Below are 14587 nucleotides of genomic sequence, written 5' to 3'. Positions count from 1 at the left end.
ACTCCTTTCACAATACCACTCCACTTTCTCTACGGCCAGTGTATAGACTTACTATTTTCACTAATTCCTTGTTCAGATGGACAAGTGCACCAAAAAGTAATAAAAGATATTAATACATGTCACAATAGATTCACTCAACCACACGTACACTCTATAGTTCACCAATTCACTCTACTATTGAACATAAGTCACAAATACACAGAGTCACCATTGGCATGACCACGTTTTCACATTGGCACCCGGCCCACCCTCTAGAACCGGGCCTGTTATACTACCGGCCATGCTGTAAAAAAAAAGCCAGGATACAGCATGAACGATGCCCATTCGGCGGAACACTCAAGAATCTGAAACAGTAAAGCCTAAGAATTTACAATACAGTGATGTGCACAGGTGGAAACTTTGGCATCTTTGTTTTGTTGGCCATGTTTCTCTGACGCTCCAGATGGCGATTCGAGGCCGCCAGGTAGCTGTCTTGGAGAGCCGCATTGTAATTTGTGTGACGAATAAAAATAGGGGGAGGAGTTGAAGTAAAAGTACAACCTTCTAGTGGAAAAAAGCGGAAGGCGCCACCACACAGAAGAAAAAACGCCCTCGCGGTGCATGCCGGGAACGTGGCGCTGTGCAGAAGAGATAAAGAACCGGAGGGGGCACGCGCCGCCATCTTAGGAACTCACACTTCATCAAGAGCGGCTGCCACGCTACCGTGTCTGCGAGACCGAGACGAGGGACCGACCACTCCGTAGCCTCCGAGCGCGCGCCCCGCCCACCTCTTCTCCGGCGCGGCACCGCCCGAGCGCCGCCACGGCAGGGGAGCGAGAAACCCGCGTCCGGAAGCGCGGGGGCGAGCCCTTTACTTCTGCGAGTGGCGGCCGGGAGAGGCGCAGGGATCGTGGGGGAGGCCGGGAGAGGATGGCCGACGACAGCAGGGAAGAGAAGGGTGAGAGGGGGTTCTCGGTTATCCTTATAAGGGCATATGACTTTAAGGACTATCCCTCAAAGTGTGGCCCCTTTCATCGCTGCATTGTGCCATTGCACTGCAGCCACCGGCCATAGCATCCATGCCTGGGCCGCCATCACTGCCCCCCTGTCAGCATCACTTAATGTCTCCGGTATGCCCTTCCTTATCAGCTGGCCGTCATAGCACGCTCATATGGACCTATACGTCTAGACCTTGTTTGTCACCAATGGGATCCGAGATCGAGCAGTTTTTGAAAGATGATGTGCTAGAAATAAATGAAGGTGAAACGTAATAGGGAGGGTGATGTCGTTGTATTCCATGAGAGAAATGTTCTTTGGAGGGTGATGGAGTCCAAGGACAGCCACTCTCTCTAAATCAGGGCGGGTTAGGAGTGATGGTTTATGCCTCCAAACCACATCGCCCCAACTGCTCAAGTGTTACGCTGTCACTGTCACTGCACTGCACCCCTCCTCCTTCACATTGTTTATAATAAAGGTGGCGCTGCCAGATGATGCGAAGAAAACACGGTTCCTTTGTGCAGATTTTGTCCCCCTGGGATTCATTAGACACAGGTGCATTCCAAGTGTTTTTGTACGTAATTAACGTTTGCTGGCTAGCAACCTCCCCCAGGGTCGATGCAGCGCACTTGTATTTTATCTATTCTCACATTTTTCTTTAAGGGTGTGAAGATTTTACTTTTAAATACGGCCTTTGTTGTGCTCCTTGGTGAGTGACTCAAACATAGTCCGGTTATAGTTTTTCCACAACTAAGCCCCCCATAAGTCGCACTAAAATATTGCACATCGTCCATAATGTAATGTAAGCCACAGGCAGCAAAAAGTCCGGAGTAATACCATTGACTCCACCTTATTCTCAAATGCACTTTTCAGCAGAGGAATGTGTAACTAGATACATGCCTCTGGTGAGTACGATCTTTGCTCTCAACAAGACATTTTCAAACGAAGACTGATCCCAATATTCTGTTGTTGGGGAAGGGGTTTGATTAGTAGCCCGTATCTCGGTTTTTATTGCAGAACACACATTGAAATATTGGATCATAATTGAAACACTCATCCTGCAAAGCCCATTTGACTAGGCCGCCTCATTGTTTACAAGTTGAAGGGATTCATGCATCATGTATTTGGGGCAGGAGGCGGGGTAGATTTCTTGGCGAAATTGTTGGTGGGCACATGATTTACTTTTTCATTAGAACGTACCGTGTATGATTTTATTGTGCCGAAAACTGTTTCTCCTCACATGTATCCCTTGTTGCATCCTTTTCCTAAGAAGCCCCTATTGATAAACTCTATCGATGTCAGTCGCTGGTGATGCCACAACTCATGCAAATCTGTTTGCTTTCGCATACCTAAATTTCAACGCACAGCAAAGAGAATACACGATCTCATGTTGTCATGAACCATCTTTTTAACCCTTTTAGATTATTACAATCTTCCTATCTAGAGACCAGTCACCAAAGTAGTCATAATTTGAAACATTATTGCAAAAAAGCTTCATTCCAGCTACAAAGTCAGACTAACCCACAAACCCTTCTTTGCTCATATCAGTCAGGTTACCGACAGAGATGCGGATGGCCTTGCAGGTGCTGGATGACGCCCTTCGCTTCGTAAAGGAAGGTAACATCTGCCTTCTGGCATTTCTTGGTATCTCAGCGGCCTTTGATAACGTCGGAAATAAAGCACTTATTGACACTTTGGACATATTTTTTTATTTATTCAGAGAAATACTGCACTGGCTTTCTTTTTTCCCTTTGGAAAGATCTCAATTTATATTAATTGAAACTACGACCCTCCCCCAGCCCCTTACTTGCAGGATTCTTAAAGGTACCACCCCATCATCAGTGCTATTTAACCCCGTGCATGACATCTGTGAGCTTTCACCTCACTGTGTTGTAGTTCACTATTTGTGTGGATTACACCCATCTGTTATTGATTGCCACTTTGCAGTCCTGCCTCACAAGAATACACCAGTGGATTTCTTCTGCTTTTCAGAAACTAGAATTCCCTCACTTAAACCGTGGCTCATTCCTGCTTCTTCACTAGGCAGTGCACCAATTGCAAGTGCCCCTATGCCACTCTAAATCGCTGCCTCAGTGTCCAGAGCTGCATAATCAAGGTGCATTAAATATGCTTTTTGAAAAGAAAAAAAAAGATTAATGTATTCATGTCACAGAATAGGTTTTGTATGCCAAGTCATGCATGCATTAGTACTTTCAGGCATTAGTGGGGACAGTACTGCCATCTAGTTATTTCACCTCTTATTTTGCTAAAAGGGCATCGCACTTCATTATCATTTAGGGTAAAGGAAATCTGACAGTATTACCCTTTGGCTGGCCACATGCTTAACCCATGGCTACCAACGATGATCACATAATGTACTACCTATGCTGCACCACATTCAAACGGCTCATATGCATATAAGAACATATTAAAATAGCCCCTGGGTCCGCATTTACCCAAAGCAAATATTCTAGCAGTAAAAATGAATTGGAAAAAAAGCAAGACCACCTGTTCACTCTGATGCCTAGAACTTTCATTTGCATTTAAGTGTGGGGTGGAGGCACTCTTTCCGGAGATGTATCGGCTAGGGTAAAACAGAGCATGTCTCTTCCCCCTGTGGAGGAATAGCGTTGATTGAGATTTGCCAAAACACTCGCCTCTTCTAGAGCCGAAGAGAGAAGGGTGTGGAGCAGATTGTTTCTGAATCAGTGGCAATAGAATGTCCTAAATTGCGTTATGGGGTGGAGGATCCGTGGATCCTGAATATGTATATATGTTTATAGATAGGATTGATATAGATTGGGATCTATACAAAGGGAAAAACAACTTTGTTTTAAATTAAGTTGATATGCATTTTAAAATAAAGATTTAGGTAAAAATGTACTACGTTCTGACGTTTCGCTTTTGTTTAAATTCTGTAATTTGAACGTTTAACCTATACCTGGTGTCTGCTCTGCCACGAGTGTCAACCTTTAGCAATTTCACTACTTCCATAAAATAGTCCTCACATTGACTGCACGTTGTCAATACATTTCGTTAAGACAATTTGTCTACTTTGATTGGGGTGAGAACTATTCACCAATTTGTGCAATGGCATACCCTAATCACTCTGTTATTGATCATTAACTTATTTTTTCTCGCTGATTCTGTAGCACAGTTTTGCCAGAGTACGTTGTTTTTGAACATACGGAAAATCTATAAATTCTTTTCTTGTCACTGATTGTGTTCTTGTTGGTGTGCTAGCGAATATACATTGAAAACGGTTTAATTATTGCAGGTTGAGAAAGAAAGCTCACATAACTGGTACCTTACGTGTGACATGCAGATATTAAAATTAAAATGTTAGAATTAGGTTGTGATTAATTAAATCTAATACTTATGCCAGTTCACTTTTGTTGGTGATCATTCACTCTTGTGCGCTTAAAATATTGCTGTCAGAACAGTTTTTTAAAAACCTTTTTATTTAATTTAGGTATGGCAGAACTGTTGAAGTGATGCTTTACTCTGTGAAGTACCCTACCTACACCGTATCTATTTATTACCTTTGTTCTCTCCGTGCCTCTGGTTACGAGACCTGTATTCCAAAAATAATCATATGCCTTTCAGAGCTGTCATTTATGGAAATACGCCACACCCTGTTTATGACCATCAGTGTCTCTCGTCAAAATCAGTACTTTGGAGGATTTGTTTGTGCTGATGTTCTCTTTCCGGATAAGTTTTATATGATAACGGTATTAAGAGGAGAACTCTTGCTTACTGCTTTTTCCCTTCAACCTTCCTGTCACGTCGTTTCTTCCCCCTTTAATAGTACTTTTTTTTTTTAGTTTTTACCTTCTCTTCCAGCTTCCACCTCATCCCCATTTTTGGGAATCTATCCAACCCTGTTCTCCTCCCTCTACTGCTCTGTACTCCGATGCTCTTTTGTAGGGTGTGTATCCATCCAGATCGTGATTTCTGTGTTCTCTAGCGTGTCTGTCAATTTACTGACAGCAAAAACAGTTTGAAGTAGATTAAACATATATGCTGCTTTCTGGTCATAGCAACACACATTCCCTAAGTGAACAATTTTTGCTGTAGAGGCCACTTTACTCTTTGTACATGCACTAGGACATTCTAATTTTTTTTTCTTTTCAGACCTTTCAGTTTTGGGTGTATTTGCACTATTAGAAAGAGTGTTTCATTTGATGTACATAAAACATATTGTATGTTTTCGGGTGGTTCGCGATATGGACTGACGTAATGCTGGGTGTGGAAATAAGTCCTTTCATTTCAACACTAAGTTTTGGGGCACAGATAGTTCATCCCATCTGATAACTCCTCTATCTTCACGTGCTAGGCCAGAGATGATAGCAGATCTGTTGGTCTTTCCAGGGACAGTGTTCATTAATCTTTGCACTTCTAAATCTGCTAATTAAACTTTTTCACACCTATACATCTACTTCTGTCACGTCCCAGATGTTTTTAGTTATGTGCACTATCCATGTTAGTGGGACATTTTTGCATAGCGTGCTTTGTGCTTAGAAAACATTTCACATTCCCCCTTTGCACACTCCTAAAATATTCTCAGATATCTTTACAGTATTTTGATCTTGGATGTTTTCTGTTGTATCATGTGGACTATTTTAACTTAATCATTTAATTGTATTGGTCAACCGCCTGTAAGCATATGGCACTCCGAGAGCATGACTAAGTGGTTAAACATTTAAACTACAGAATGATAACATTTTACATAAAAAATGGCACTTATTTATTCAAAGAAATTACTTTGTTAATGTTTTGTGTAATTTCAGATGGTGAACATAATGTCTTGGATGACATTTTGACTGAAGCTCCTGATCATGATGATGAGTTGTACAACCCGGAAAGTGAACAGGACGTGAATGAGAAAAAAGGTGAAATTTTGCTTTTGAGTTGTAACAATAAGTTGCAAATATTCACAGCAATGTCTGTACCATGCATTGCAAAGCACACACAGCTATTTAGTTTCCTTCCTGAGTTGGCACAATATATTTTTGGAAGGCATGATTGCTTAGTGGCAGCATGCTTCGAAAATCAATTTAATTTTGACATTCACATGCTCATACTTAAGTCAATGGAATCTATTTATTTTTCACATTACCTAAAAATGTGAAGGATATATTTACTGGATTTTTTGGGAGTAATTAAAGTTGGGTAAATCTTTTTCAGCTGCGATGTTAATTGTGTCTCTGTCGGTATTTGAGGCAGTCGGGTAGGTGGGTAGGAAAATGTTTACATTTAGAAAAAAAATGAGACCTGATGGCATAAATATTTAATGTTACTCTGTGATGCTCAACAGAAAGCTCATAGCCACTCTTGTTTCTCTAGGAGCCAAAAGAAAAAGCGACCGATCAGAATCAACAGAAATCAAGAGGCAGAGGCCATCTGCACACTCGTCAAGGCAGCCACCCCAGAGGTCGGTCAGTTCGTCGGCTAGCAACAGTGGTAGGCGAAGCTCCAGTACCAAAGGGAAACATGTTGAATATAAACGTGATGAGTTTCATCGGCCTGAAAGGAGTAAGCATCCTGATAGAGACAGGAAGAGCCGTGTTGCAAATACTGGGTCCAGGGAACCTTATAAAAGTCATCCCGACAAGAGTGGCTCAAGGAAACGAGAAGCAGATAGAAGGACCAAGTCCATCACTCCAGATGGATCATCTGAGGTGACAGAATTATGCATTACCACTATTTTAAGTAAGATACCGCTCATGGAGCGTCCAAATGCACAATAAACAAAAAAAATGATAGCACCATAAAATGGCATAGCTCTGAAAAGACAGTTGTGGCGTTAAGTTGGAAGCATGCTAAGTTTACTTGCAAGCCTTCTTTACGTCGAGTGGATATTGAGTGGTTTTTCGTTTTCTGTTCACTTTCTCTTAACGCAGCCGCAGAACAGGCAGGATATGGAGAGAAGGGCAAGCCGGTCAAGCCATTCCTCCAAAGCAGGAGATTCAGAGGATTATGGTTCAGACCTAGATTCTGGTAGCAGTGGATCATCTGATGAAGATCCGGGTAGCAATAATGAGAATGAAGGATTGGAAGACGAAAATGGGGATGAAGATGATGGTGAAGAGGCCCAATATGTGCAAGAGAGAGAGCAGAGGGAGGGGAACGACTATGATACCAGAAGTGAAGCAACAGATTCTGACTCTGATTCTGGATCTTTCACAGATGGGGATTCAGTTCGGTCCGGCTCTGGGTCCGATGTTTCTGGTAAGTAGTTTTTCACTGAAATAGTACTTTGTAGATCCTAGGAATCTAATGGTAACGGTGCTTTGCGAAGTCATCAATGTACAAATAGAGGAAACTACACCAAAACCGAAATGTATTTTTTTATAATTGGTGTTTAATTTTAGTTGACTGACGATTGATGAGCTGTCTAAAGAAAACTGTTACTTATTAAAAAGTAAATTGATCAATAGTCCTTTCCATCTCCCGGTAGGTGGCTTCACGCTAAAAAGAGCTGCTATGCTCTTTGCAATTTGATATCATAATACCTTGATTAGCTGATGGCAGGTCACAATAGGAAGCACGTATAATTCTTAATCACATAATACAGGTCCGAAGCACTATTTTCCTTTTCTGTTAGTGACTGAGAAATCACTTTCACGATTAACTAAACTCGGGCTGGGTCTAAGTTTTTGTTTTAGGAAACTTAATTAGTAGTCTGCTTTGCTAAGGGTTCCCTTGAAAGGGAAATGGTAAGGTTCAAAGAGACACTGTGTGATGTGTTGCATTAATAGTGCTTATGTACACTATTGATCTGGCTTCTTGATAAGTAGAACTGTGAAGGATAATCAACACCTGCTTCTGAAGAGGCACCCTGCTACTACTACTACTTCTTAAGGGAGGTCTGATGTTCTGTGTCTAAAGCGGAAGAATACTCGACCCCTACCAGCTTCAGTGGAATAAAAATAGCTTAAACTACTTTCAAAAGAGCACTACTAGGCATAGTATAGAAAAGATTGAGACCACTCATCATGGTTATAGGCCACGTCTTCTGCTGCTAGAGATTGTAGACTAGCCCTTTTTCAAATATCTGACTTCAGTCATTAGTATTACCAGGTGAGGAGGCTTAATGGTAGTCTAGTAGTATTAGAGGGCACTCCCTTCTCCTTACTGATAAAGTTGTCTCCAGCTTTTACCTATGGAAGTAGTCAAAATGTAGCTGGTCAATATGAGAGTTGAGATTGTGTTTCGGGGCTGTGAGCAGCAGTAAATAACAGTTACTCTTACTTGTATTCTGCACCTTCTTTGCATGCACATCATTTGGGAGTAGTCAGGGTCGCAATTGTGACCTCTAGCTTGTTCTCTGCTACTCCTGGCACGTACTTTGTGACCCCCAGGCCTCAGAGGAGGTGACTGTTTTGTCCACTCTGAGGCCTGGGGTCGCAAATAAAGTCCTAGGAGTAGCTGGTAGCAAGTTAGAGGTCACAGGTGAAACCACTGACTACTCCCAAATGACGTCCATACCTCCGACTTATGGTTTAAAATGTTTTCATAGGTGGTCCTGATCAACCCATTATTTTTTAACTTTTTGCCCAAGACATGAGTACATTTGCACAGTCTTGACAACTCTTGTACTACTTCCTCTCTGTGCAAAGTTCTTAACCGCATCGCTGCGGCGGCTTTTCCCGTTGTGTGCGGCGTTTTTAAAATAGCATACGAGCGCGGTAGCTGATCCGCATCGAAGGGGTTAAAATTTGCAGGTCTGGGCCATCTTTTCACCTCTCTTTTCCCCATCTGTGTTTTGAGGTTGTTCATTATGCAGTAATGGGTGTATTCTATAAACCCAAAGTGACGAGTTATAAAATCCTCTCTGGATTCATTTTACACCCATTCTTGTGTACAAGTACAGTACTACTTGCGACAATTACGTTGTTTCAGTAGTGTGTATTTATTTTTTTAAGTTTAAAAGTACATTTAGTATGGATGAGTTAAAACACAAGTAGAAGGTGCATTACAGTTCAAAGTAAGCATACAATTGAAACGATTAAACATAATACAGAGTTCGTGAAGGTAGGGAGGTATTCATGGTTTAGACTACGAGCAGTCTGTTGCTTACATAAAAACATTTAGTACAGTGTAAAAAAGCATTACTGAGCAAAATAAGGCAGTGATATCCGCAAAAGGGAAGCCAAGGAGGTTGAAGAACCTCTTGTTGGTCAGGTGTGCGTGCAAAAGGCAATTTTGTTTGGTCGTCTAACATTTTTTTGTTTGGGACCACAAAGTTAAACGTCTCAAAGCAAGTGGTGAAGCATGTATGTAGGTGGTATCTAGTCTATAGTTATGACAAACTGCATACCACCATGCTTGGAAAGATAATTTGGAAAGATTGTTTTTAATTTGTTGAAACACAACTACTAGTAGTAAGTCTAATATTCATAAATCAAATGTTTGTGACCCAATCATCAGATAAACTTCCTAAGAGAATATTGGTAATAGAGATCGATACTGTAGAGTGGAACAGTGAGTTAATCTGATTCCAAACCTGTAGCCAGAAATCATGAAATACTGGGCATGTGAAGATTACATTTTTTCAAACTGAGGGTTCTGAGAAAACTAGCAAGCGTGTCCAGAGGGACTAGGTAAAGCTTGTGCTAAATCACAGGAGATAGGAGTCTGTATATACAGAAACGTGTTTGTGTGGTATTTGCTGCTCTAGAAGATTTTTAAAGTTTTGCCCAAATTTCTTTCCAAAAGATTACAGATCAAGTGTTCCCTAAATCTTGTTCCCAATATACCTCTGCTTGTTTTGTCTCCGTAGCAAAGGAATGGAAATGGTCATAAATAGTAAAAGTTTTAGGAGCTGTAGTTAGAATAGCATGTAGGCTGTTAACAAAGGGTTTAAGCAGATTGAGGGCAAGATTGAAATTGAGCTCAAGCAATGGATGACGTTTAGTAAAATAAGAAATTTATGTTGAAAAAGTGAGATGTCAAATATTTTGAGCTTGTGCAAACAATGTGTTATGATCAAAGAGCTGATTGACCTAAATTTGGCCTTTTATCCTAGATTTGCAGTAGATGGGCTTATTATTAATTTGTATGAACCTATTATGTCAATTGGTAGAGCTAAGAAAAGAAAGTGTGAGGATCAGTAGGGAGGATAGGATGGTATAGGTTCTAGCTTACAGGAATATTTAAGAATAGGAGTGGAAAGCGCTTGTGGTTTGCAAGTGAATGACACATTTTTAAAAAGAGAAGGCTGAAAGAGTTGCTTTCAATATCAACCTAAAAGGACAATTGGTTGGAGAGTCTGATAATCTAGTAAGCAGGTTGTCCTAATAAAAAAGCCTCCTGGTATTTGAAAAAATCAAGGATGTTTACACCACCCTCCAATTTAGGGCATGAGGTATTTTATAGTTCCAAGGAAGTCAAAGTATTGAATACATTTTGTAAAGGTTTTAAGCTATGTAGGTAATGGTCTATTAGAGGCAGTATATAGAATAATAGGTACTAGCATAATCTTAACCACATGGCTGCTGCGGGGATTTTTCCCCTGTGCTGCAAATTGCTCTTTTGCTGCAGTTATGACGAGCTCAGCTCGTCATCAGCACACGACACCCGTGGGTGATGACGAGCTGAGCTCGTCATCAGCATCGAAAGGGTTAATAGTATCAATGTGGCCACACTAAGAGAGGTATAAAGGGTGCCATCTACTAGTTAATGCAGTTAATTTATGGATATGTTTTTCTATGCTCACTGATATGGAAGTTTTAATAGATCGAGTGAACCACAAGTCAAGCTATTTATATTTAATATGCTGAGCCCTCCACAAAAGTTAGAAGCAAAAAAGCCCTGTTCAAACGTACATTTAGTCAAGATTAATATTTCGCATTTACCATTGTTCAGTTTATAACTGGATACCGAAGTGTATGGGGTAACATAGTTTAAAACGTCATGATTAGGGTTGTGAGTAATCAGACGTCATCAGCATACACTGCTAGTTTAAGCTGTTGACTGTTGTAATTAACACCTTGAACATCCTGGTTCTGCCATATTTTAGAGAGAGGTTCTTAAGCCAAATTAAAAAAAGGGTGAAAAGGGACATACCTGTCAAACAGCTCTACCCAAAGTAAAGCATGAAGAGTCAAGGCCATTTTAAAAAATTGCTGCTCGAGGGGATGTGTTAAAAAGTGAGATCTATAGTTCATTTTTGGCCCAAATCCCAACCATTTGAGGATATGAAAGATAAAAGGCCAATAGACTTGGTCAAACGCCTTCTCAGCGTCTGTCGATTGCTTCTAAAGGCTGCGATAAGTGGGAGGTGTAGGAAAGTGGGTTTCTATTGCAGTAACCCACCCATCCCCACACTTTACCCGATTTCTGATGCACTTGGACTGAGTGTGCCCTTGGTCCCTGCCAATCAAGTTTCCAGGGACTGTTATTTTCCCTAAACTATACCATTGTTACCACAATTGGCACAACTTTGGCCCACCTGTATGTCCCTTGTAAGGGGGTACCTATCGTACCAAGGGCACGGTAGTTAGAGATAGGCCTCTGAGGGCTGCAGCATGTATTGTGCCACCCACGGAGACCTCTCACCACAAATATGCACTACTGCCATTGCAGCCTGAATGTTTTGATGCTGCATAAAGTGTAGAGTTTGTGTATAAGAAACAATTCCCAACAGGTATCAATTTAAGGCAGTTCAATGATGTATGCAGTCATCATTACATAAGAAAGAAACAAGGAGACTCATGCTGTTTAAGAGCTTGTAATTCACCAATTCAAAAAGGGCGTTCCACATGGAAATAGTTAGGCAGCACTGCACAGAGGGAATCATGTGACAACCCGAAGGCACTTGGTGAATAGTGATATATACAATTGGTGAAAGGTGATGATGCAAGTGCTGAACGTGAACGGCGCAAGGTGACAAAGAAATATACAGTGTTGGCTCAGCAAGACTTAGTTTTAGTCACTTTAGTCATAATTTCAACATTTTTCAGGAGCCAAAAACGTTTGATGCGCCATAGAGTTGCGCTATGATGTCGACGGCGTTTCGATTCCCGTGAGTCGGGATCGTCTTCAGGACAGGGTTGTCGGGTTCAGGAAGTGCTTGTACATATAAAGGCGGGCTGCTGAGTAGTCTAGGTGGGTGGCCGGAATTGCAGCGAGTCCCGTCTGTTATGAGCAGGCCGGCGGCCGCGATGGCAGCTCCTTGCTCCCATTTACTGCGAGCCGTCCGACCACATCGAGCCTTCGTTGCACCCAGCCGCTCAGATTTACTCAGGCGCTGTCCTTCCCAACCCACCCCTGCCTTAGCAATCCTCTTTCCAGATTACTCATTCACTGCCCTCGCCCCTGGACCCAGGAACATCGCGGCCACCGGCCTGCTCATAACACAGACGGGACTCGCTGCAATTCCGGCCACCTATTCTATGCTGGCCCCTTGTTTTGACAAATGGGTCGAGACACTTTGGCGCTTCATTGGAGAATTTAAACCTGCGACATTCCAAGATACAATTTTTTGAGACATATTAAAAATACAAAGAAAAGGCTCAAGTCAGACAATCAGGTGAGCAATTAAAAAGGGACAGTAAGAAAAATAAAGGGTAAGGGAGAGTAGTAAAATAGTTATACGGAGTGGGAAAAGAGCACTAATGAGAGAGAGAGTAAATCATACCTAAAAATTCCTAAGAATAATTTTTTTTGAAGGGGGGGGGGTGGTAATAGTAACACGTCCGAACTCAAGTGGATGGGGCCCAAGGAGGATTGCAGCGCATGAGACAGGTGCAAATTAGAGTACAGTACCTGTGGGAGAAAGTGTCAGAGCAATAACTACAATAATTCTAAAGCACAGAAATATAACTGAGTTACAACATGGTTAACAAAGATTTTTTTTATTTGAGTGACTGAGACCATCAATGAGAACTTGAAAAGGTTTGATTTAGAGGATTCAGATCTATCCATAGTGTCTGTCTTGCAGGTCAGAGAAAGGACTTCAATCTGGCGGGATCCTCGTAGGTGGTTATCTTATTTTTATAAGTTACTTTACCTAAACAAGGATGAAACAAGCCAAATCAAGCACCAGGAGAGCGAAGTGCTGGTCTCAAGCGTAGAAAGTCTATATCTGTCTGGAGTACTTTACGCACAGTCCAGAACCAGACCATGAAATGAGTTTAATCGATTTTAGCCTCTGAAATGGCAAAAAGTGGTCAGTATATTCCAGTTACAAAAGGGGGTGGTGATGGACGGAGCATCTGAACTATTCACACCCAGTCAACATATCTGGGTTTAATCCATCACCGTTCTTTAGCCCACTCTGCCACCCCAGTTCAGACATGGCCCTATGCAAATCAGTCTGATCCTGTGCCTCATGGGAACAGTCCAGCTCGAACTGCCGAGCCATGCCTTCCGTGGACCGGAAACAAGCTTCCTAGGACCGGTTTCTGGCATTACAGCCGTCTTCAGCCAGGCTTGCTTGAATCCAGTGGTAAAGTGAGCAAGGGACTCACGTCTGAGCATACCCTGCCAACTTATGGCGAACAAAGACAGATCTGGGTTTAATCCATCACCGTTCTTTAGCCCACTCTGCCACCCCAGTTCAGACATGGCCTTATGCAAATCAGTCTGATCCTGTGCCTCATGGACCGGAAACAAGCTTCCTAGGACCGGTTTCTGGCATTACAGCCGTCTTCAGCCAGGCTTGCTTGAATCCAGTGGCAAAGTGAGCAAGGGACTCACGTCTGAGCATACCCTGCCAACTTATGGCGAACAAAGAGGTACAAAAGGGGGTTGTGAGGGACTGGGCTAAAGAACAGTGATTGATTAAACCCAAATCTGTTGACTGAGTGTGAGTGTTTGATTGGTTCAGATGCTCTGTGCAAAATAATTTAAAATGCAGCATGCTTTGGGTCGAATGGCCATCACAGGGGCAAACAGGTAAGCTCTTGAAATAGAGGCATTTGATCTCAGAGGCCACCAAGAAGTGAACAGTGCTATGCCAGCTAAAACAGTTGAATTCGATTCACCACTCGCATTAAGTATGGAGCAGTATCTTGGTTAGTCGGGATCTCAGCATATATCTGGACCTTCCTTTGTAGCCTGTGGTCTCCACAGGGGGATAAAAATGTGGTCTTCAGCAAAGCTTACTTTGAGAGTGCTTAGGCTCCTAAACACTTAATCGAATTTCACGCTCTGGGATGTTTGATGGATAAACTTTAACCAGGGAATGCCCATGCAGCGGTCCCGGTGCAAACCATCTGCAAGGATAGCACTGTAAGGACTGTGCTTCTAAGGTAGCCACAGTAACAGAGGCTGCATTTGTATAAAATCTTCAATAAAGCCTAGCCCAGCCTCAAGGTGGCAAATAAATGAACTTGTGCTAGGGGTGAAAGAGAGCAGCCTCTTAAGTAAGCCATTCTCTACAGTATTCAAGCCCCCTTAGTCACCAATGGCCCAGACCCATATGAAGAACCACAAAACATTTGGACTTATAGATGACTATAAGTTCCTTGACAGGCTATTTTCCCAGTCTACTGGCAAAGTAAAACACTGCGTATACTGGCAAAGTTGAACACTGCCTCCACCGTTTTTGAAAAGGGGACCACTCTTCTAATCTTCAAAGATCTCCATGTAAGACAATTGTCAA

General features: G+C 42.1%; 1 protein-coding gene across 9 annotated transcripts in view; it reads left to right on the top strand.

Annotated features, from left to right (window-relative positions):
- Positions 1–568: 568 nt before the first annotated feature.
- YTHDC1 (YTH N6-methyladenosine RNA binding protein C1) overlaps positions 569–14587 on the top strand; it is a 143710-nt gene continuing 129691 nt past the window's right edge. For 5 of the 9 annotated variants that reach the window (XR_015309356.1, XM_086961910.1, XM_086961909.1 and 2 more), the window contains exons 1-5: positions 569–937; positions 2524–2592; positions 5766–5867; positions 6322–6656; positions 6879–7206. Coding sequence is in view for 8 of the 9 variants with exons in the window: in XM_086961910.1 (XP_086818036.1) it covers positions 910–937; positions 2524–2592; positions 5766–5867; positions 6322–6656; positions 6879–7206 (862 nt within the window). In the remaining variant the exon portion in view is untranslated. The remainder of the gene's footprint in view (positions 938–2523; positions 2593–5765; positions 5868–6321; positions 6657–6878; positions 7207–14587) is intronic. The other 4 variants (XM_086961908.1, XM_086961913.1, XM_086961912.1 and 1 more) reach the window with 3 other exon arrangements.

Source organism: Lissotriton vulgaris, chromosome 3_1, assembly GCF_964263255.1.
Source record: "Lissotriton vulgaris chromosome 3_1, aLisVul1.2, whole genome shotgun sequence".
Classification (NCBI taxonomy): Eukaryota; Metazoa; Chordata; class Amphibia; order Caudata; family Salamandridae; genus Lissotriton; species Lissotriton vulgaris.
The sequence above is the reverse complement of the archived record's forward strand: the minus strand, read 5'-3'. Positions and strand labels throughout refer to the sequence as shown.